Genomic DNA, 23,682 nt, shown 5'->3' with positions numbered 1-23,682 from the left:
TGGATATGATCTGAGGTCAAAAAACACCGACCTCTGCCGTGTTACGGCGGTAGACCCATCGGTCGTATCTCCCGGGACTCTACAGAAGACCCAGAACATCACCACATACCGGTAGACTAGTCCCTGAACCTCCCTGAGGCTATCCGGATATGATCTGAGGTTTAAAACTACCGACCTCTGCCGTGTTACGGCGGTAGACCCATCGGACGTACCTCCCGGGACTCTACAGAAGACCCAGAACATCACCACCTATCGGTAGACTAGTCCCTGAACCTCCCTGAGGTTATCCGGATATGACCTGTGGTCAAAAACCACAGTCAAATCGCCTACCTCATACTTGTACGGCGTTGAACACATAGGCCTTAACTTGACGAAGTTTCGGATGACCTAGAACATCGTAAACCATGTAAATTTGGTGTAGCTGTAAAGCTGACTCCATAACGATTCCAAAACACTATAAATTTGTATAGTTTAGTTGATTTTTTATAAAAATATAGCCCATGTCTCCCATATAGCCAAAATCCCATAAGCCCTGTACCTCGCATATGCGTGCTTCGCATAAGAAACCCCCATATGAGGTACATATGCGAGGTTTAACTGTATTTTTGTATTCTGTAATTTAAAAATGACTGTATCTCGAAGGCGTTGCATCGTACCAAAAAGTGGTCAAAGACAAACTTGTAGGAAATTGGACGGGCTTTCTGAAAAAAATACACTGAAACAAAAATACACGCCACTTCTATGGGATTTTTCAATTTTTAAGTTTAAAAGTTAATTTTTAAGGTGAAGTCACGATTTTTTTTCGTTCAAAATTTTTGAGGAAATAGCCTAAAATGTGACAAAAAGACTCACGAAAAATGCATGATGGTATGTCTCTCCTAAAAAAATACAAAAATCATTCACTAAAACTGTTTTTTTAAAAAGTGGTCTAAACGTCAAAATTTTCAAACACCGATAATGGGAATCGATTCTCCTGACAGTTTTACATAAAAGTCTCCATATTGACCATTGTCCCAAGTCCAATCCTTGCGAAGTTACAGCGGTTTAAAAAAAAACTTGATTTTTCAGTCTCGAAAATATTTTTACCGGAAAGCTCGTCCAATTTCCCATAAGTTTGCCTTTTCAATTGGATGCATGGGCTTACGGATATAAGCTTAATTACTTTGCACATAACTGAAAACAGAATATTTTTTTCAGTGTGGTAAAAATCTGGAAGGTAAATCATCCTACGTAAATATTAAAACGAGTCAAATTGAAAAGCTGTCAAAGGCAAACTTATAGGAAATTGGACGAGCTTTCCGGTAAAAATATTTTCGAGACTGAAAAATCAAGTCTGTCATATAGAAAATGCCAAAACCACCAAAAAAGCTGTTTTTTCAACATTTTTATTTTTAAAACCGCTGTAACTTCGCAAGGATTGGACTTGGGACAGTGGTCAATATGGAGACTTTTATGTAAAATTGTCTGGAGAATCGATTCCCACTATTGGTTTTTGAAAATTTTGACGTTTAGACCACTTTAAAAAAAAAACAGTTTTAGTAAATGATTATTGTTTTTTTTAGGAGAGACATACCATCCTGCATTTTTCGTGAGTCTTTTTGTCACATTTTAGGCTATTTCCTCAAAAATTTTGAACGAAAAAAAATCGTGACTTCACCTTAAAAATTAACTTTTAAACATAAAAATCAAAAAAACTCAAATAAGTGGCGTGTAATATTGTTTCAGTGTATTTTTTCAGAAAGCCCGTCCAATTTCTTACAAGTTTGTCTTTGACCACTTTTTGGTACGATGCAACGCCTTCGAGTTACAGTCATTTTTAAATTACAGAATACAAAAATATCTAAATAACTTACGCCCTTCTCAAATGTTATTTTCGAGTACAATTGGCTCTGTATACGCAAAAATGGCTTATATAGGCCTAGGATAACATGTCTACAAAGTTTTATTGAAATCGGAGAGGGTCGGGTACAAAAGTACCAGAAAAATTCCTGATTTGAGATGGAATTGCTCTACTAAAAATAAGAGTTTCGAAAAGTGATACTTTTCGATACAAGTACTGAAAAGTTCTACTTTTCAGCATTGAAATGGGTGTTGATAAGTTATTTTTTAGCACTTGTGTTGAAAAGTTAAATTTTTCAATATTGTTTTGATTATGTCAGTGAATTGACTAATGAATTGTTGTCAAAACCATCCTGACCTTCAAAAATCTAATTTTCGCTCCGTTTTTAGATCTGTGTCAAATTTAAAAAGTTTGTGTTTGTCTGTGCTTCACAAAATGTCTGGACACAACTTCAAAAGTCTGTGAAACACAGACAAATCTGTGTACCTGGCATCCCTGGTGTAGAAAATGTATGGTTTCAGGTTAATTAGTTCTATATAAAGATTGATTTAGATAAATCAAAACGATACTCAATCACTAAAAACTAAACTTGTGTGAATGAATGATTAAATTATGTTTACTACACTGAACTATGCGCTATCTTCCTATTGAATTATAGTTCTATCACAAAATCATTATTTAAACACATGCTCAAAAACTAAAATGTCAAACTTATTCTTCAACATGTGTCCAAATTACCTCACAAGGCATGCATATTACCCCCACACAAAAATACAGCACGTGGCAGAGCAATTTCCTTAGGGTGTCCTAATTGCCCCACACTCCCCTACAGTTGCTGTCAATATTTTTAATAATTTAAGTAATTTATAATTTCGACACTGCAATAAGAGTAATTAATTGACTGACTTGCAAGTAATAAATGCTTCTGTCAACCCTTACCACAAACTTTACATAAGTTTTTGGTTTTATAGAACAAAACTTAGCGAAAGCGTTACAACGGGCCTTATGTATGGGGTTTCCAACAAGTTTTGTGGATTTCTGAGGAATGCTCCTGCTTTCTGTGTCCATGCATGACAATAGAGATCAAAGAAGAAAAAAAAGTCCTTAGAGTTTACTCCGGGAAAAAATCTCTGAATTTAACACTTAGAGCCAAGCTTTTGGCTGGTTAGAAAATCACCAGCTTTCCTAGCTAGTCCACCGCTTCCCTTCTTTTGTCTAAGCTTACCTGAGTGGGGTGCTCCCATGGCGATGGTAAAAATAAGTATCACAGCTAGTAGTTGCCGCTGGTTACAGCTGTAGCAGCAGCAGCAGCCGCAGCACCGACTGTTGTGGTGGCTCATTACGTCTCTCCAGGCCATCTTGCTTCAGTCATTTATTTTCCGCTGCCACCTGGTGGATGCTGCAATCTCCGGGAAGAGCTCTGTCCTCAAGGATGAATAGAAGGGGGTTGTGCACATGTGTCGCACCTGCACGCGTCCCTTTTTTGTTTGCTACTTTGACTATTGTTTTGTACAGCTTGTTCTATTTTACGTTACACAGTTGGACGATTCTGGCGCGAGCAGCACCTGAATGTAGGCAGCAGCAGCAGCACAGCTGGGACGCGTTTGTATTGTGCTTTTTTTTCTCTCTCTATCTCCCTCTCCAACGATGTCATTCTGACTGCAGCGCACTCGCTTTGTGTATGTAACCGGAAGTGAACAACGGAACAGTTGTGTCACAGAGACTTTGATGTTGCCTCCTAGCGGTGCACGCCAAATGGCGCGCCAGTTGTCGCAATTTCCCGTTACACCTGTTTGCTGGCTGATTGTTGTTGGTGACGATTGCAGTCGGAGGATGTCATGCTCTCGTAACACTGCCGCAGCAGCACATGGCAATGGTTCCACTTCCGGTTGGATGTGCTGTGAATAAATCAGAAAGTACAACGTGTGCGCTCATTAGTATGCGATGTTTACGGCTGTTGACCGATTGTGACGGCGTGGAGTACAATAACAGTCACGGCATCATATGTGTGTGTGCGTGGAATATGTATTTGCGTAAACGATTGCAAAACAGCATTCTATTGAATTGTTTTTTTATATGTTTGCTTAAAACCGGTGTGTTTTTCGTTGTTTCTATTTTTCTCTAACAATATTTGTTTAAGTGGGACTAAAGTCTGAATACCGGCAACGGTTTTGCCTTCCTCACAGAGGTAAGGCTTTAATCCTGCTCTAAATATGAACTTTTCACAGAAAGCTAGTAAACCCACCTTCATATACATACCTATCGACTCAGACTCGAAAACTGAACAAATGTCAGTCTGATATAAAGGGATGTCAGATAAATGGCCGAACATCGTACCAAATATCGTGTTGTTATATATTGTTTGATATAGGTTATCTAAAGACCTTTCAAATGAATAAAAAATTGTGAAAATTTGGCAAACCTGTTTCAAGTTATGACCACCTGTGTAAAATCTATGTACTTTTTTTGAAGCCGAATCTCATATATCAGTATGAAAACTATGTCCGGATCAATCATGGGACATATCGTTGGATAGGTAATCGGTATCGATAGAAAATCGATACTTTCGAAGATCTGGCATCTCTGTTTCATATTATGCCTACGCAATATGCATGTAATTTTTAAAGCTAGATTGTACCAAAAGTCAAGTTTGTTGTTAGACGTGTGACCCGTTTTTGGAGTGAGGAAAGCACAAATCACATAGGTGGATTTAGCTAGTTTTTAAAATAATTGACGAAAATTTTGGATAAATAATTCAATTTCAAATGTTCAGAAGGCTCAGCTTTGCAGGCATCAAAAGAAAATTTTGAAAATAATTCCATAAAATAGGACCAGGAACCAGCTAACCAGGAAAGCTCGCAACAATACCATACAATCTAGATGGGTAATTCTCCGCCAACTCACACGGCAGTTGCCCCAACCCCTCTTCGATTTGCGTGAAATTTTGTCCTAAGGGGTAACTGGTCACGAATCCGAGGTCCGCTTTTTGATATTTCGTGACGAAGGTACGACCCCTTTCATTTTTGAACATGCGAAAAAAGAGGTGTTTTTTTCAATAATTTGCAGCCTGAAACGGTGATGAGATAGAAATTTGGTGCCAAAGGGACTTTTATGTTTAATTGGACGCCCGATTTGATGGCGTACTCAGAATTTGGAAAAAACGTTTTTTCATCGAAAAAACACTGTAAAAGTTTTAAAAACTCTGCCATTTTCCGTTACTGAACTGTGAAAATTTATGGAATATGCCTTTTTAAGTAAAATTAAATGTTCTTTTCGAATCTATATTAACCCAGAAGGAACATTTTTTCATTTAGAACATTTTTTTTATTTTAAAATTTCGTGTTTTTTTCTAACTTTGCAGGGTTATTATTTAGAGGATAACAATGTTGTACCAAGTTGTAAAGCAGACAATTACAAAAAAATGATATAGAAACTTAAATGGTTTGCTTGTAGTTATCACGAGTTATCGCGATTTCACGAAAAAAGTTAATCAACAGCTACAAAAAAAGTTTTGAAATTTTACACAAGGACTATACTCAACACAAGTTAGATGTTTCAAAGACTTTTGAATGAAGCGGTTTTTTCGAAATCCAACTTCAAGTATTGTTTTTTTGTTAGAAATTTTCGTCGAAAAAAGTTTTTATTTTCTTTTCAAGTAAACTGGGGCACTTTTAGTTTTTGACATATTTTTAAAGCCAACCCCTGAACCTACAGTTTGGGTGAAATATTGAGAATGCCCCTTAGAAGATAAACTAACGTTCAATGACATAAAAAGCCTTATGACATTTTTAGTGAAAAATTGTACATAATGTTCACACAGAATCACAAAATCTAGCATAGCATAGCATAGCATTGGTGTCTACCCGTAGCTGCTACTTCGTTATTGACCAGGACCCCCAAACATTGCTCCGTGGACCACAGATGAAAAGTAGGAACCAATCACCCCTTCGCAATTTTCAAAGGTCCCTATCGTGCTGATCAATACCGACGCCGGCCACGACCAGAGGTAAGACACGGGGAAGTGGATGGGAATGTTAGCCGATACTATCGGCTGCTTCTCCGACAAAGTATCACATGAGTTTTGAGGGGTTAGTAAGATGGGTATGAGATCAGGATTTACTGTGGTAGGTGATGCGACCATAAGCAATTTGTTTATCGGTTGAAATTTGAAAAAACCTAGGGCAGCCGGCTGCGGAAAGATACCTATCTAGGGATTTAAATATAGTATTAATTCGACCGCGATTCTTCGCTTCGCTTCGCTAGGAGACGGTGATTTTAGCGGATTGCAGACTGGATTTTCGCCATGTGATGTGATGATTGTCTGAGCCCAAGTTGCCTAGGAATCGATAATTGGGAATAGAACCAATTCCACCTGAACCAGATTCTCACCACCATGGCAGCCGTCCATTGCCGGCCGCTCCCATCTCCACCGCGCACCAGGGACAAGGAAAGGGAATTGGAAGACGGGAAGTGTTGATGCTCCACTTTTTTAAGAGTATTAAGGGAAAATCTCCACGGTATTCTCAAGTAAGTTTCGCTTGGAGTTGGACGGTTTTTGGGAAGGTGAATGGTCTGAGGAGCCACCCTAGGCGAGTGGTAACGACCTTTGGCATTGTTGAGTATTAATTCGAACGCGATTCTCCAGAAATTCTCCGTCGGCGTGCCTTCCGATCAACGGTGATGTAGGAAGGGCTTCATTCATTAAAATTATTTTATATCATAAGCCTTAAAACATATTCGTCGACGTGCCTTCCGATCCTCGATAATATGGAAAGGACTTAATCCAGCAATACGACTTGCTTGTCTCAAAAAGCAAAAATCGGATCGTTTCTATCGAAAACTATATAAAGAGAACAAAAATAAAATTCATCGGCCAACGAACGCGCGAACTAAAAAACATGATAAAAGAAGAAGAAGAAATCCAATCACTCCATGTACACAAACAGCGACACAAAAGAGACGAAAATAACACGAAAAAACAGGACTGCGCGTCCCCACAAGCATCGCACTACTCTGTTCACACAGAATCACAAAATCTCTATCAAAAGAACAATAATATTGGGATGTAACAAAATGGGTCAATTTTGTGGGCATATTTTGATCTTAATATTTGAAAAATCTATTCGCACTCTTCGGCAAAGTTGTTCTCTGGAACACGAATTATGAGCTTTAGAGGTTTTTGAAAAATGCAAAAATTGTAAAGGGGCTCAAAACTGGTAAAAATCAAAACGCACCGATTTTACGGGTTAAATCTAAATCAAACATCAAAGTCAAAGTGTCAGGCCCTTTCGCAACCAATCAAGCTTGGGAATTTGGGGAGCTTGCAATTTGGAATTCGGTCTCAGTACATCATGCTCTGAGAATCTCAGGCTGAGATGCCCGCAAAATTGACCCATTTTGTTACATCATTTGTACACATTCAACGCAGACTTTTGTTTCCAATCTGGTTGCCAAATTAAACTCCGTGCTGAAACTGGAAACAATTTCGAAATGTTTCAATGGGGTGTTCGTAGTCAACGTGGGAAGTTTATTTGATTATTTTGTCAATACGGTTTCGATTACACAGAGGAGGTAAATACTACAAACTGCTGTTCATCTTTGTTTGGCCAGATTGTATCGATGCTATCATTTTCAAAATTTACGTTCCATTGTCAGTTGTTTCCGTATGCAATACAGTATATTCTGAAATGTAAATCCCATCGCGATATTTAAATATTGTGTTGGAGTCATTTTTTTTAATTTCGGCTCGATTTTATTTTATTTTGACATTTTGAAATCAGTTGCCGTTTTGCAGTGGATTTATTCTCCCCATGAATCCCTCCAAGGTGCAAGGAAAGCATTTCTAATTTAGTTCCGAAACTTTGCTCGTAATCCGCTTAAGTCACGCAACTCGTTTGACGTCTGAGGAATTTGTTCGCTCTAAATTTAAACTTTTCGAAAGCGTTTGCCAAGAGCATTACGATTAATAACTAATGAGCACAAGCTCAACAATGTGCCTTTGCGTGATGCGGTACAACTGGTACAGCATGGAAGGTAGCGTCCCGAAATGTCACATCATCAAGCTCTGTTTTCGCTCCGCGGTGGTTGTGGTGCTTTAAATAATTTAGTAGCTTTTAGGGGGTTGCCGAATGAACGGCCGCCTCGTGGGCTCCAAAAAGCGGGGGTGGCACTTTTGGCTGCAGGGGCGTTTCCGGAAGGAGTTTAGATCGTTATTTGAATTTCTAGTCAAAATACTTACAACTTATAAAGAGAACAAGGTATATTCATTTCGGTCTTTCAATTACCTGTCCAACGATGGAACATATGATGGACCAGGACACAGTTTTCATCGAATTTATTGAGATCAGATTTTGAAAGGCACGAAGATGTCTTTTGAGTTACAACTTCAAGAGACAGAGTTGCCAAATCCAAAAGATGAGACAATCCAAGCTGTCAATCTTTCCGTCATTTTGCCAGACAAAAGTTCGCCAACCTGTTGAAAGCGAACGCCCCTGAGCTTTGCCAAAAACCCGGCGGCGTCAACGACAAGAGTCCTCGGTAAAAGGTCGCAATCTGCATATTTTAATGTGGGGTTGTTTCACTCAAATTTGCAAATGAATTTCCCCACGTCGCTCGGTGATGGCATCGGCAGCAGTGTTGCCACCTCCAGGCACGGGTTTCTTGCAGAACTTTGTGTTGTGTGAGGCAACGTGCTGATGTTTTGTTTGATTGCATGGAATGTGCACAATTAAAAAAAGTCTGTCACAAAATAAAAATTGCCAAGTTTTGAAAGAAACATAATTGCGTTTAAAAAAAGATAAGTATATTAAAATTAAATTTGTTACTGTGTCGCAACACAGCCTTGATGTGCTTTTCGTACGATTTCCGCGAATCGACACGTGGCGATGATTAACTGATGGAAAAAACGTGTTGATACGACCAAAGATTCTTCGAAATGATTTATGTTTTGGTGAAATCGCTAAGCATTTCCATTTCAAAAACATGTTCTGGGTACACGCGTTGTGGGACTGGGGCAATGCTTTTATGATTCGAAGGACGTTGAGGCATTCCTGCGAGGGCCAATTCCATTTGCACATTCAATTAAAACTTGAAATTACATTCCCCGTGTGCGCAGGTCGATTCCAATAACATATAACAGATATAACAGAATTTCTTAATTAAACTTGAAATCAATATTCATGGAGGCAATCGTATGACAAGTGCTAACATGCCCTGAAAAAATGGCCACCAGGCAATAACTAAATTCCATTCGTGTCCAATCCGAAATTCTGAATGGACCATGTTCGATGGACCGTGGCCCACACGTTAATGGAGCTGAGGCGATTTGGAAAATGGAAATTGAGAGCTGTTTGAAAGCGCATGCATAAATGGGAAATTTATGGGGCACAGCTGTTGGGCAAATTTGTCATTAGTGGTGTAATTAAGAGCGCATTTTGAACACACTTCATTTAGGTGAGTTAAGCAGCTTAAAAATGTTCAATTCGTCTGATTTAATATAAAAATAGCATACAAAGGAGAATGGGCAAATTTGTATGGGAGCTGGTCCAAGGATGTACACGAACGGGACCAACTTTTTTCGAAAGATCTCGCCGAGACATGAAAAAAAGTCTTCTGGACCAACTCTCTAAACCCCGGGGTTCAAAAGTTACAAGTTGTTGAAGTTTGAGCATTTTGGGTTAAAATGTACAAAAAATCGTATTTTTGCTATTTCTAAAATCATTTATAAAATCTCTGTTTCATTACGGATTTTGATTTTCTTGACTTCATTCGACGCGTATCAGCAAAAACTATGAGTTCTGATATGCTTAGCATGATTGAAACATGATTTCTCTTGTTTTTATCCGTTTGAACCGTTTGTGCAAGAGGCATCCCATTGAAACAAGTCGAAACTTCAAGGTTTTGAAACCGGATCCGACCCAGACTGCTTCAGTGAGTATGGAAGGCTTCAGTGCAATGTTGTAACAACTTATTGGGATGGTCTGAGTCATCCGAGAACTCATTGGAGTTGAGACCGGTGAGTCTACCGCCGTAACAAGCAAGATGTCGGCGGTTTTTGACAACGGATCATACCCGCATGGCTTTAGTGAGTATGGTAGACTACTATGCTGATGTGTTGGAGTGTCCTGGGTTCTCCTAGGACTCCCTGAAGTTAAGATCTGTGGGTCTACTACCGTAACAATCCAAATGTCGACCGGTTTTGACAACGGAACATACCCGCATAGCTTCAGTGAGTGTGGTAGACTACTTTGCTTATCTGTTAGGATGTCTTGGGTCATCCAAGGACTCCCTGGAGTTATGATCTGTGGAGTTACAGCCGTAACAAGCAAGAGGTCGACGATTTTTGACCCCGGAACATACACGCATAGCTTCAGACAGTATGGTAGACTGCTTTTTTGATGTGTTGGGATGTCTTTGGTCATCCTAGGACTCCCTGGAGTTTAGATATTTGGGTCACTGTAACAAGAAAAAGGTCATGATTTTTAACCACGCATCATAACCGCAAAGATTCAGTGAGTATAGCAGACTGTATTGCTGTTAGGTTGGGGTGTTCTGGACCATTCCAGGGAGTCTTTTAACAGCCGTAGACATACAGATCTTAATTCCACGGAGTCCTAGGAGAACCCAGGACACTCCAATACATCAGCATAGTAGTCTACCATACTCACTAAAGCCATGCGGGTATGATCCGTGGTCAAAAACCGCCGACATCTTGTTTGTTACTGCGGTAGACTCACCGGTCTTAACTCCAAGGAGTTCTCGGATGACTCAGACCATCCCAATAAGTTGTTACAACATTGCACTCAAGCCTTCCATACTCACTGAAGCAGTCTGGGTCGGATCCGGTTTCAAAATCTTGAAGTTTCGACTTGTTTCAATGGGATGCCTCTTGCACAAACGGTTCAAACGGATAAACACAAGAGAAATCATGTTTAAATCATGCTAAGACATATCAGAACTCATAGTTTTTGCTGATACGCGTCGAATGAAGTCAAGAAAATCAAAATCCATAATGAAACAGAGATTTTATAAATGATTTTAGAAACAGCAAAAATACGATTTTTTGTACATTTTAACCCAAAATGCTCAAACTTCAACAACTTGTAACTTTTGAACCCCGGGGTTTAGAGAGTTGGTCCAGAAGACTTTTTTTCATGTCTCGGTGAGATCTTTCGAAAAAAGTTGGTCCCGTTCGTGTACATCCTTGGACCAAATTTGCCCATTCTCCTTTAAAAAATAACACAAAGTTTTCTCTGCTGAGCAACTCTCTTAAAGCCTTTTTTTAATTTTATTTTTCGTTTTTTTATTTGCCTTAAACTCCGTAAGGACCTTCGGTACAAGTTTCCATTGAAATTGTACAGCTGTTTAGTAGGGTGTCCAGAATATTGGACTTTTTCTCAAAACCTCGCTCTACAAGCTGAATATTGTTCTTTGAGCTATTTTAAGACTCTGGGCTAAACATGAGCAAAATCAACATTTACCCATTGATACTCGAAGGTGAAGTTTGTACAGGAAAAATTGAAAAAATGTATGGCAAACTCGACTTTCTTACGGTTTGGTCTGCACGGTGCGCTACTTCCATCCAAACAATCCCAAAAGTGAGATTCTTGTTGAAAATTTAATGCTCTACAACTTTGTAGAACAGATCAAATCTGTAAAACTTAATCCTGAAATGTTACAGTCGACTCTCTGGTTGTCAATATCCAAGGGATCGTCGAGGAAGAGAATCATCTGTTTACAGAACGATGCAAAAGGAAGACTCGATTGAAATTTTTTTTCTTGATACCCAGCTATGGGAGAGAAACATGGCAACGCCCAGCAAACAAAAACAAACTTATGTAAAACGCCCTTCAAAGCTTCGTTTCGCGAAGAAAAATGTCTATGCAAGCCATGAGAAAGTGAAATTTTAATAGCAAACAGAATCCAAGGGACCGTCGAGGAAGAGATCCTTCAAGCAATAGAAAATATCGAGGAATGAAGAGAATTGGAATATGCAGATTGAAGGGACTGAAGAATTCATCGGTAGATGGAGCAATATTGATATCGAGAAGATCGACAGCCAGAGAGTCGACTGTATTAGCGATTTAAAAAATTCATTTTTTTATGAAAAACATTTTTTTCCCCAACATTATACTCGGGTATCAATGGGTTGAACTCAACCAATTTCGCTCAAAATTTGCACAGATGCTTAAAATAATCCAAAAAAACGGTATCCGCTTGTGAAGCAGGGGGTCATTTTTTCTGGGCACCCTACACAGAAAAAAACCAATTCTCGAAACCGTGAAGTCAGTTCACGATTATGAGAACCACGAAGGAATATATTCACGTTTATGGTGCAAATGCACCATACTCATGAATAAATTCCTTCGTGGAACTCACATTCGTGAATTTAATTCACGATTACGGGAATTGATTTTTTTCTGTGTACTGTCCATACAAAAATTTTATCCAAATATTGTAGAATCTGTATTTTTTAGTGAATTTTCTATATTTTGTGTCTTTGATAAAGTTGTACGTACACGGAAAAAATCAATTCCCGAAATTGTAAGTTGTGTTCAAGAATGTGAGAACCACGAAAAAAAAATATTCACGTTTACAGTGCAAATGCACCAAAGAATAAATTCCTTCGTGGTTCTCACATTCATGAAATCTATGCACGAATACGGGAATTGATTCTTTTTCTGTGTATAAATATGGACAACTAGTGAAAATAGGGACACTCTAATAAAAAAACTAACTTAACTAACTTGCCTTCCTCACTTTTTACCAACAATGGGTAATATGAGTGGTTTGGACACATATTTCAGCTTTTTTTTTAGATCCAGAAAAATACGTACACACATATAACTTAAGCAATCCTAACTCGAGACAGGGTTGCCAGATCTTCAATGTTTTGAACTCGTTGGAAAGGTTTTTCGATTACCTAACCAACGATGGGTTGGATGGTGGATCCGGACATAGTTTACATACATTTAAGTGGGATTCGGCATCAAAAAGTACAAATATATCACTTAAGTGGTCACAACTCGAGACAGGGTTGCCAGATCTTCAATGTTTTGGACTCGTTGGAAAGGTTTTTTGATAACCTAACCAACGATGGGTCGGATGGTGGATCCGGACATAGTTTACATACATTTAAGTGAGATCCGGCTTCCAAAAACTACATAAATATTACTTAAGTGGCTATATCTCGAGACAGGGTTGCCAGATCTTCAATGTTTTGGACTCGTTGGAAATGTTTTTTGATAACCTAACCAACGATGGGTCGGATGATGGATCCGGACATCGTTTACATACATTTAAGTGAGATCCGGCATAAAAAAAGTGCATAAATATTACTTAAGTGGCTATATCTCGAGACAGGGTTGCCAAATCTTCAATGTTTTGGACTCTTTGGAAAGGTTTTACGATAACCAAACCAACGATGGGTCGGATGGTGGATCCGGACATAGTTTACACACATTTAAGTAAGATCAGGCTTCCAAAAACTACATAAATATTACTTAAGTGGCCATATCTCGAGACAGGGTTGCCAGATCTTCAATGTTTTGGACTCGTTGGAAAGGTTTTTTGATAACCTAACCAACGATGGGTCGGATGGTGGATCCGGACATAGTTTTCATGCATATAAGTGAGATCCGGATAAATGTGAAAACACATTTTATATATAACTTTTGAACTACTTATCGAAACTTCAAACAATTCAATAGCGATGTATGGGACCCTAAACCATGTCGAATGCAATCGGTTTGATCAAAATCGGTCTATCCAGTGCTGAGAAAACTTGGCAAGAATTTTGAACACATACATACATACACACACACACACACACACACACACACACATACATCCCCCCCGAAGTTATACCGAAAGGTGGTCCCGGGGGGAAAAGGGCACGGCGTTCAAGGACTGGTTTAGTGGGTCGGGAAAACTCTTTTGTTTTCCCAACCCCACACTACCTGAGAAATGAATTCTCAGGTGTCTGGTAGCAGATTCCGACCTTGTAAAAAAAAAAAAAAAAAAAAACACACACACATACATTTGTTCAGTTTTCGATTCTGAGTCGATAGGTATACATGAATATAGGTCTACGATCTGTTTTTCAAAAGTTCAATTTTCGAGCAGGATTATAGCCTTACCTCAGTGAGGAAGGCAAAATATTGTTCACATTTTTATAGCAAACAAAGTTGCGCAATATAATTTTTGTACTGCTCTATTTTAAGGTAATTTAGAGAATAAAAAAAAAGTTTTGAACAAGAATCTGCCAAGTGCAAAACACACTTGACAGCATTGCCATTTTTCTCATGGTTGTGGGAAAAAATTGGAGAAAAGCAACTGTCTTGCTGTTTTACCTGCGGAGGGTACCTTCATTTGTCCGATTCCAACAATTTCTCAGATGTAGAACCTTCGTTAAATTTAAGAACAACTTTTCTCAATACACCATATTTTCAGGATTTTTTTCCCGAGAAGTTGACCATTTTTGCATTGAGAATCAAATTTTTGTTCTCATTGAAATTTTGAACTCTTTGTCGAAAAGAAGTGCAAATCGTTTCTATATTCCAATATCTTGTTATGTGCTTAAAATCTATAGAAATCTAATTCAGAACGGTTTAAAACAACCCATGGCACGGAGTTTAGTCAATAGTTCCCAGCATAATCGGATCACGTGCTTCCAGGGAAACCAAAGCTCGTTTCGCTCGACTTGTTTGCCTCGCCAGGCCTCAGGCACGAAATTAATTCGGATCGACGTGTATGTGCTCAAAGAATTCACCGTCGTTGAATACCGGTGATGATGATAATGCAGGAGCAAAACGGTCTACAAGGGTGACCTAGTATCTTTTATGTTGTTGATTTAATTTTATCGCCATTTTCTATTGTAAAATAAAGTAAACAAATAAAACATATTTTTAACTCCGATTATAACTCTTTCTTGATCATTTTTTTTCAGCGATAAATCCTAACATCAATCAAACCATCCACATTAACGACCCCCGGGTCTTTTGTGGTCTCTATTGCAAGGTTCATCAATTTCCAAATTTTAAACTTTTATTTGCTTTTAAAATTGCGGTCCCAATTCAGACTTTTACTAGCACTATACAGAAAAATCTTGTCACCCTGCTTCGCTTACTTCCCACGTGGAACAACGGCGGCGCGCGGTGTTGTACTGCGCTATAATGTATGCCTCCCCGAGGAGCAGGCTCTGACAAGGCACACAAATTGCAACCGAGCATCGTATAATGTGTGTAATGTGTAGGAGCAGGTGGCTTTTTTTTTGGTAAATTGATGTAAATTTTGCATGACGTCGTATTTTTTCAGTATGGATTTTTACTATAGTTTTTATGTTTTGCTTCAAGAATTTTTCAATTTTAGTATTCTTCAATTTAAATTTCATTCATTCGTTAGCGATTTATTTGAAAAATTAAAAAAATCTAATTATTCGCTCTACAGCCTTGCCTTGGCGTTCTCGAATGCGAGATTCCTACTCGAAACTAGGTGTCCGAAGGCTTGATTGTTGAGGCAATTGCAAACCTCTTTTTACACCTAAGCTTCCATCCACCTCGGGATTCGAACTGACGGCCTTTGGATTGTTAGTCCAACTGCCTACCAGCGCCTCCACCGAGACCCAGGACCCAGGGTGACGACTCCTACACCTGGGTTGAGCTAACGACCTAGCCTCTAGGATAGACCGGGGCCAACATTTACTTCCCCATCCGACGGAAGGCGTGGTCAGACAAATCTCGTCTCGAAAAATGCCACCGGGACCGTCTGGGATCAAACCCAAGCCGACTGGGTGAGTGACAACCACGCTTACCCTGGTGTGTCCCAGCGTAAAAAAACGTTTTTAATTATTGACTGTTATGCCACTCTAAGGAAAGTTCGTCATGCTATTACGCTTCTTATTTCCTGATTGTTTGTTGGACGCCTTGTAAATATAATTTTTTTTGTAGTAAGTTTGGGTGAAACAAGAACGAAATTGAATTCACCGTTTTCCATTTCAGACATAGTAAAATACATTAATGCATCTTTCTGAACGTTTTATTATACTTGAAACAGTAATCAAATTGATTTTAATGAAGATTAAAAAGGATCATCCAACAACTGCTTAATTAAGCATTTCTTTCGCGTTCTCTTTTTTTTGGTCCAATTATTTACGCATTTCACACACCGCCTTGTTGAGTAGGATTGCGTTTTTCATCGATGGCATTGGCACTTGAAATTCGACTAAACCATTTCGAGTGGGATTCACTTAACAGCGATTAACCATGTGTTTGGTTTTATTATTTTCGCGTAGCAGCAAAAGTTATTTTCAAAAATCACAAGAATTTGTTTAACAAGGCCGTTGCAAGTATTTTTTGAAGTTCATTTCCCTCGACCAGTGTCAGTGTCGATATTTTAAGTGTCAGATTTACTATTAGCCGTTCCAAATTTCGATAGTTTTCATATTTTTATTTTTTTTTGTAAATTAAAAAATACTTTTTGATTATGATAAGCAAGCTAGTTGCAAAATCAAAATTTTGTAAATAAATATTATTAATACAAATAATTTATTTTTTTTAACCTTTTTGACATCCAGTGATCAGAATTCAACATAACTTTATTTTTTAAATTCATAACGACCCTACAATTCCTCATTCATTATTGTTAGATTTTTGTCTGCCAGAATTTGGCAGAATTTTTATCGCCATTTTGCCAGAGTTTGTTCAATTTTGACCTGGCAACCCTATCTTCGAACCTGACCAACGTCGAGGGAGAGTTGGTGTTAAAAATGTATATTTGTTTTTTGCCAAAAAAAAAACTTGTTGCTATACTGTACATTGGAATTGAATAAAATCAAATCAATATATTTTAATACGAATTCAAACATGCAAAATATGATTATCAATACAGGAAAATGTATTATGATTATTTTCAGATTATTAGATTACTATTTCCATTATAATAATGAAGTATTCAATCCAAAGTTTAAAACTTTCACTCTCTACTTTCGGGTCAATTGAGGCGACAAATAAGTTTCAAAAAAATGAAATGGGTTAACAAGTTTGAAACCTTGAGCAATTTTTTTCATGAATATATTTTTGAATTGAGCATTAAAATTTTGATTATTTCATCGAAAAACCCTTGGAAATAACAATTATCTGTTAAGATCATTGATCTGAGCCTTATTGGCAATATTTCAATTGAATACGTTAGAAATGTTTTAGGAGGACAGAGGACAAAAATTTTAAATTTTTGAGCTACAGTGTATATACTATATATTTTTGTAAGCACGTATAAACTTCAAGTTCGGGCAAAATATTTTGGAAAAAAAAATCAAAGTGCAAGATGTTCCACGAATTTGGAATGAGAAAATTTGTGTTTTTACTTGGTTGAAATAAAAAAAAAAATCAAATCATTCGCTCTACAGCATTGTCTTGGCGTTCTCGATTGCGAGATTCCTACTCGAAACTGGGTGTCCGAAGGCTTGATTGTTATAATAATTGCAAACCTCTTTTTACACCTTAGCTTTCATCAACCTTGGGACTCGAACCGACGACCTTCGGATTGTGGCTCCAACTGATTACCATCGACTTCACCGAGGCAAGATTCAAAAATGTTTATGAACAAAAGATTTAAATTGTACCTGCAAATAATAAGGTGCTATTCAAACCAATTGCGATAGAGTGAAGAATGAAAATTTTTAGTTTTGGAATTAATTAATTGGATTTTGGTAGATCAATCCAACCAAAAGTAACATGCTTCTCCATAGAAATTATTTTCCAAAACGGTTTGCTGGAGACGCCTGATGCTTAAAGTTCAATTCTAGAGTTTTTTTTTGAAAAGGTCCTATAAGCTATTGTGATTCATATGTTTCAAGTACCTAATAAATAAAAGTCTAGAATTAATGTACATTGTACAGTCATCCCACATATTCTGAACCCCTACAAATTCGAACACTTTTTTGATAATTTGTCATAAGCATGCCAAATACAGCTTTCTGTCGACACTGCTATTTTCAGAATCTTCATTTGGACATTCTTTTGCTATTTCACTAGTAAAAGTAGTACTTTTTGAACAAAAAAAACCTCATTTCAAGACTAGTTTATCCAGATCAGCAAAACACTGCCTCCAAATTGCCTGTTCCATAATTGTTGGATATTATTGTGCCTCGCACAATTTTACTGATATTTTCACAAAAATAGTGATCATCCCATGCACAAAACATCACATAGCTTGAGTTTCACTGGTTTCAGTATGTGAAGTCATTATTTTGTTGAAAATGTGTCCTCTCAGAGAGAACCAATGTTAGTTTATAAAAAATAAGAATATAAAACGTAAAAATTTACAATCGGTCGATACATCAACCAAGAGATTACAAGAAAAGCTTTCACATGAAGGTAAAAGCGAATCATTTTGTTCGACTGTCGATTTTCTGATCGTTGGCCGATCTTTAAGATGTTTCGAATATGTGGGACGACTGTACCTAAATTGGAACAATTTTGATTTGGATCTTGCTGGTTTGATGTGGAATCGCTGGATTTAATAAATAAATGTACTAAAAAATAAAAAAAGCTTGAGAAATAATCCTTTGCCAGATATTTTAGAAATTAGTTTGAACCATGTGTCAAAATTTATCGAAAGTGTAAATGAACCATAGATTTTTAGAATGGAACATTTCAGACTTAGGCTTAAGCACATCCTTAAAAAAACTTCATCACGTTCAACGTCTTTTTTACCAGCCACGTGCTTTTTTCCTCTCGCCAAACTAGAGCCAAAAATGCTCGCCAAGTGTTTGCTGCACACCATGTGAATTGAAAATGAGCTCTCTTCAAAACAGAGAAAAAATCACCTTTCAAGCGAGCACGCAGGCACGCACGCACAAGTTTTCACCGGAAGCGCAAACTTTTCAATCAAAAACTTTGCAATAAATGAAAGCGTGGCAACTTCTCGCGCATCGAAATGAAGATCTATTAAGCGACCGAATCGAAGGTTGGAAAGCTCGTTCGCTCTCCAGGGTCGAGGAAATCCGAAACGAAAACTGCGAATGAAAGAGTGTTTTTCTAATCAACACTTGACCTTTTTTTTTCCTTTCTTCCTTTCTTCCTTTCTTTCCTTCTTGTGGCTACGGTTTTTCCGTATCGTGAAAAACTTGACTCCCACTTGATATCGGATTGCTGGCTTTGAACTGGACCAAAGACTAGTGGATTGAGAAATGGGAGCTGATTGTAACAGTGTTTATAAACAGAGTAACTATTTTATGAAAAAAATAAATTAACAGTCAAATTGAGTAGGCACATTATATTGAATAAATATATATTTTAAATAGATGAAAATATACAATTTTAATGTAAAGACTTGTGGCCATTTTATAACAAGATTTAGAAAATTAAATTGTTTTTTTTAATATTAAAAAGTAATACCACAATTTTGAAATTTTCCAGACTTGTGTTCTAAAGAGTACAACTTAAGCGCTAATTTTGTTATCTTCCTGTTTTGTTAGCGGGTGAACTTCTCCGTTTGTCTTGTTGAATTTTGTTTCGTTTTCCAACCTGAGCAGGACCAGCAAAGTCGAGTAGGATCCCAAAAAGTCCAAGTAAAGGTTCAGGGCCCCTCCCAGGGAAGCAAACAAACAGCCGAGGGTAAAGTTTAGGAATGTTGATAAACTTCCGGTTGAGAGAACAAACTCGCCCCGTGTACCAAAGGGAAACAGAATGCTAAGTGAACGAAGTCAAGGTGTTTGACCGAGGCGTGAGTTTAAAATTTAATTCAATTTCTATGCTATAAATTTTTAAATGAAGTGTTTAAAGCTGCACAAAATAGTATTCTGTGTTTACTCAAAGGACGGCTAAACATAACATGTCTGTCTGGAGTCGTCAGACTTTGAGATTAAAAAAAATCACTCATTTCGACACATTTATATGAATAATGGATTTCGTTCATTCTTTGAAAAAATACAAAATAACAAAGAAAATGTTGAAAAAGCTGAGCTTTTTGTAGATCTATACACACTAAAATATAACAAATAAACCATTTTCATGGTGATGAGATAGACATTTTGTGTCAAAGGGACTTTTGTGTAAAATTAGACGCCCGATTTGATGGCGTACTCAGAATTCCGGAAAAACGTATTTTTCATCGAAAAAAACACTAAAAAAGTTTTAAAAATTCTCCCATTTTCTGTTACTCGACTGTAAAATTTTTTGGAACATATTATTTTATGGGAAATTTAATGTACTTTTCGAATCTACATTGACCCAGAAGGGTCATTTTTTCATTTAGAGCAAAATTTTTCATTTTAAAACTTCGTGTTTTTTCTAACTTTGCAGGGTTATTTTTTAGAGTGTAACAATGATCTACAAAGTTGTAGAGCAGACAATTACAAAAAATTTGATATGTAGACATAAGGGGTTTGCTTATAAACATCGCGAGTTATCGCGATTTTACGAAAAAAAAGTTTTTAAAAAGTTACTTTTTGCGTTTTTCTTCGTTTCGTCGTCCGTGTCTGTCGCGGGTGACTATGAACGGCCATGATCGATGACGACCAATTTTTTCAAAACTTTTTTTTCGTAAAATCGCGATAACTCGTGATGTTTATAAGCAAACCCCTTATGTCTATATATCAATTTTTTTGTAATTGTCTGCTCTACAACTTTGTAGAACATTGTTACACTCTAAAAAATAACCCTGCAAAGTTAGAAAAAACACGAAATTTTAAAATGAAAAATTTTGTTCTAAATGAAAAATGACCCTTCTGGGTCAATGTAGATTCGAAAAGTACATTAAATTTCCCATAAAATAACATGTTCCAAAATTATTTACAGTCGAGTAACGGAAAATGGGAGAATTTTAAAAACTTTTTTAGTGTTTTTTTCGATGAAAAAAACGTTTATTCGGAATTCTGAGTACGCCATCAAATCGGGCGTCTAATTTTACATAAAAGTCCCTTTGACACCAAATTTCTATCTCATCACCGTTTCAGGCTGCAATTTATTGAAAAACACCTCTTTTTTCGCATGTTCAAAAATGGAAGGGGTCGTACCCAAGTAGCACACTTTGTTCACCAAAAGATTTCCGAACTTGTTGTTGAACTCATTTACTATGTTTTCCCAACGTCCCAGAGAACTCTTGAACGCTGAAAAAAGCGCACGTTTTTTTGTTGTTGAACATCTCTTAACCCGTTAGAAATGTGCGTGGTTTAATTAAGTTTTACCAGCGCACGCCCTACTTGCATAGAGAACGTTTGTTGAACATGTCATAAGAACTCTTGACTATAAGATTCTGAACCGGGTTGGATAACGTCGTTAGAACCGTTTAGCAACATTCTGCCTTTAAGATTCAGGAGGGAGTTAGGCAAACGTTTTTATAACCGTTCAAGAACATATCGTGGCAGACAAGAATGTTTAACAGGCTTTTCATAAAATATGTTCAAGGTGTTCGCTCAAAAGTTATTTTTCTTCATTTAATCCTTTATTTGTGAAAAATGTCGCTTTACGATATTTAACTACCAGTTTTTTGTAATTTATTAGTTTGGACAGGGATACGCCATTTATGAATGATGGGTAATAAAAAAATATCAACCATAAAAAATCATTCAATTTCTTAATTATGCCTTTGGGATTTTTTTTTTCAATTATGTTTGAGTGCTAATTAACATCGCTTGCTACTACTACTCCACTACTGTTGCTGGTTCCCGGTGCTGCATTTTCAGTTTTCCTTTTTGATGAAGAATGCTCAGGGCAAGTATCGAACTCAAGATCACTCCAAATGTCAAGTCCGGGCGCGCGTCTGCTTTTTTCCACGAGGGGTTATGTTGGATGAGCAGGCCTAAACGTCAATAAGAAGTCTACGGGCATCTAGGTTTTACCAAGTTTACTAACAGTTTGCCAAAACTTCTTTTGAACATAAGCTGTTTCTATTTTTAGAACTATGTGTGCTTGTTTCGTCAACATGTTCTTGCTCGATTTTTAAAATAAAACGCGAACTTCACATAAACAACTAGTTTACGAGAAATGCCAGCCGAAGCCAAAGGTCAAATCTACTTTGTTATGACGTTTAGCAAACTGAAATGAAACATCATGTCTGCAAATGTCATTTTGCTTTTCGAGTTCTACAAGCATGTTGTATTGAGGTCAGAATAAACTTCAAAATGAACTGTTCATAATCCGTTGCTAGATTTGGCATTTGTGTTACACAGCCATGTTGAACAATGGTTTTTTGGTCAAAATGTGAACAATTGACCAAATTTTTTAACATTTGTTCAATAATTAACGAATAAAAACACTTATGCAGCAATTGTTGAACAACAAAATAAAGAGCGATGTTTTTCTTGCTACTTGGGTACCGCCCCTCCGTCACGAGATATCAAAAAACGGACCTCGGATTCATGATTAGGTACAAAAGTTACACCATAGGACAAAGTTTCACGCAAATAGAAGAGGGGTCGGGGCAACTTCTGTGTGAGTTGGCGGAGAATTACCCTTATACGAAGGCTTTGGAAAAAAAATCAATTCGGATAATCGAATCTTCGGATAATCGATTTATTTTAATAGTTTTTTTTCAAATTCTAGGAACCGGGACAAAAGATAAAAATTAATACTGAAATTTGCATAATTTGCAGTACGGATATCAAACAAAACAGATTTTTTTTTCAATTTATTTAAGTTTTTTACATTTTCACAAAATACCGTAATTTTTTGAAAATACACAAATTTTCAATATTCAAACGTATTGAAATTTCGTATGCTTTTTAAATTTATTAGAGTCGTTTTTTTTGAAAATACTAAATTTTTTACAAATTACAGTCAAGATTCGATTATCCGAAGCCTCGGTTATCCAAAGTTTCGATTATCCGAAGGTTTGTATGGGACTTCCGATAATCGAACCACAAAAAAAATTTCGTATTCTTCCATTTTCTTGTTTTTAACATACAATTTGAGTTCTACGTCCAATTTTAGTCAAATTTGAGTTGTTGATTGCCTTTAAATAAATAAAATGCATTTTTTCAATATTGCATCACCGTCATGGCCGCCATCCGGGATTTAAAAATTCTTAATAAAGTTAGCGTAGTTTAGGGGTCATACCTATGCTCAACAATCAAAAATTAGACAACGAATTTTTTTTTCCGTGATTCGATTATCCGAAACCTTCGGATAATTTTGTAATTTAAAAAAACTCAATTAATGTGAAAAAGCAAACCAAATTTCGCTTCGTTTGATACCCATGTTGCATATTTATTTTTTTGGAATTTTCAAAAAAAATACGGTAATTTGTGATTTTTTTGTATTTTTCTAAAATTCTAATAAAGTGAAAAAAGACAAAATTTCGCTTTGTTTGATACCCATATTGCAAGCTATGCAAATTTGAGTACTTTCGAAAAATACGGTATTTTGTGAACAATTTTGAGAACATATTTTACTTTGAAACTCACTACATTTTCAAAAAAGATATTGTTATTGAAAGCATTAAAAATTAAACATGATATGGTTGAATTAATCGATTTGAGAAAGATTTTGATAATGAGTTATCGCCGATAAGATTATCGTTGATAGAATTATCGAAATAACGATAACGATACATTTTTGATATCGTCCCGATAACGAGCCTCGATAATTTTATCGTTAATAACCTTGCAAAAAATCTAAAATACGAGTTATAAAACATACTAACTACTTAGAGCAAAACAAAAGCATGATTAAATATTTGAAAAAAAAAAAAAATACGTTGCACTCACAATAATGGTAACACGCCCCGCATAATCAAAAACCATCGGGGGAATAGTCCAAACTATATTACTACTAAAAGAGATGTAGTTACCACATACTTAACCATTATCATATAGTTACGGCACTATACAAAACCATAACGAA

General features: G+C 36.9%; 1 protein-coding gene across 1 annotated transcript in view; it reads right to left on the bottom strand.

The window, feature by feature from the left end:
- Positions 1-23,682, bottom strand: part of LOC6031781 — an 85,145-nt gene that overhangs the window by 44,069 nt on the left and 17,394 nt on the right. The window contains exon 2 of the mRNA XM_038257062.1: positions 3,066-3,738. Within this exon, the coding sequence (XP_038112990.1) occupies positions 3,066-3,198 (133 nt within the window). The 5' untranslated portion in view covers positions 3,199-3,738. The remainder of the gene's footprint in view (positions 1-3,065; positions 3,739-23,682) is intronic.

This window comes from Culex quinquefasciatus, chromosome 2, assembly GCF_015732765.1.
Source record: "Culex quinquefasciatus strain JHB chromosome 2, VPISU_Cqui_1.0_pri_paternal, whole genome shotgun sequence".
Lineage (NCBI taxonomy): Eukaryota > Metazoa > Arthropoda > Insecta > Diptera > Culicidae > Culex > Culex quinquefasciatus.
Note: the sequence above shows the minus strand (reverse complement) of the source record. Positions and strands in the feature narration are given on the sequence as shown.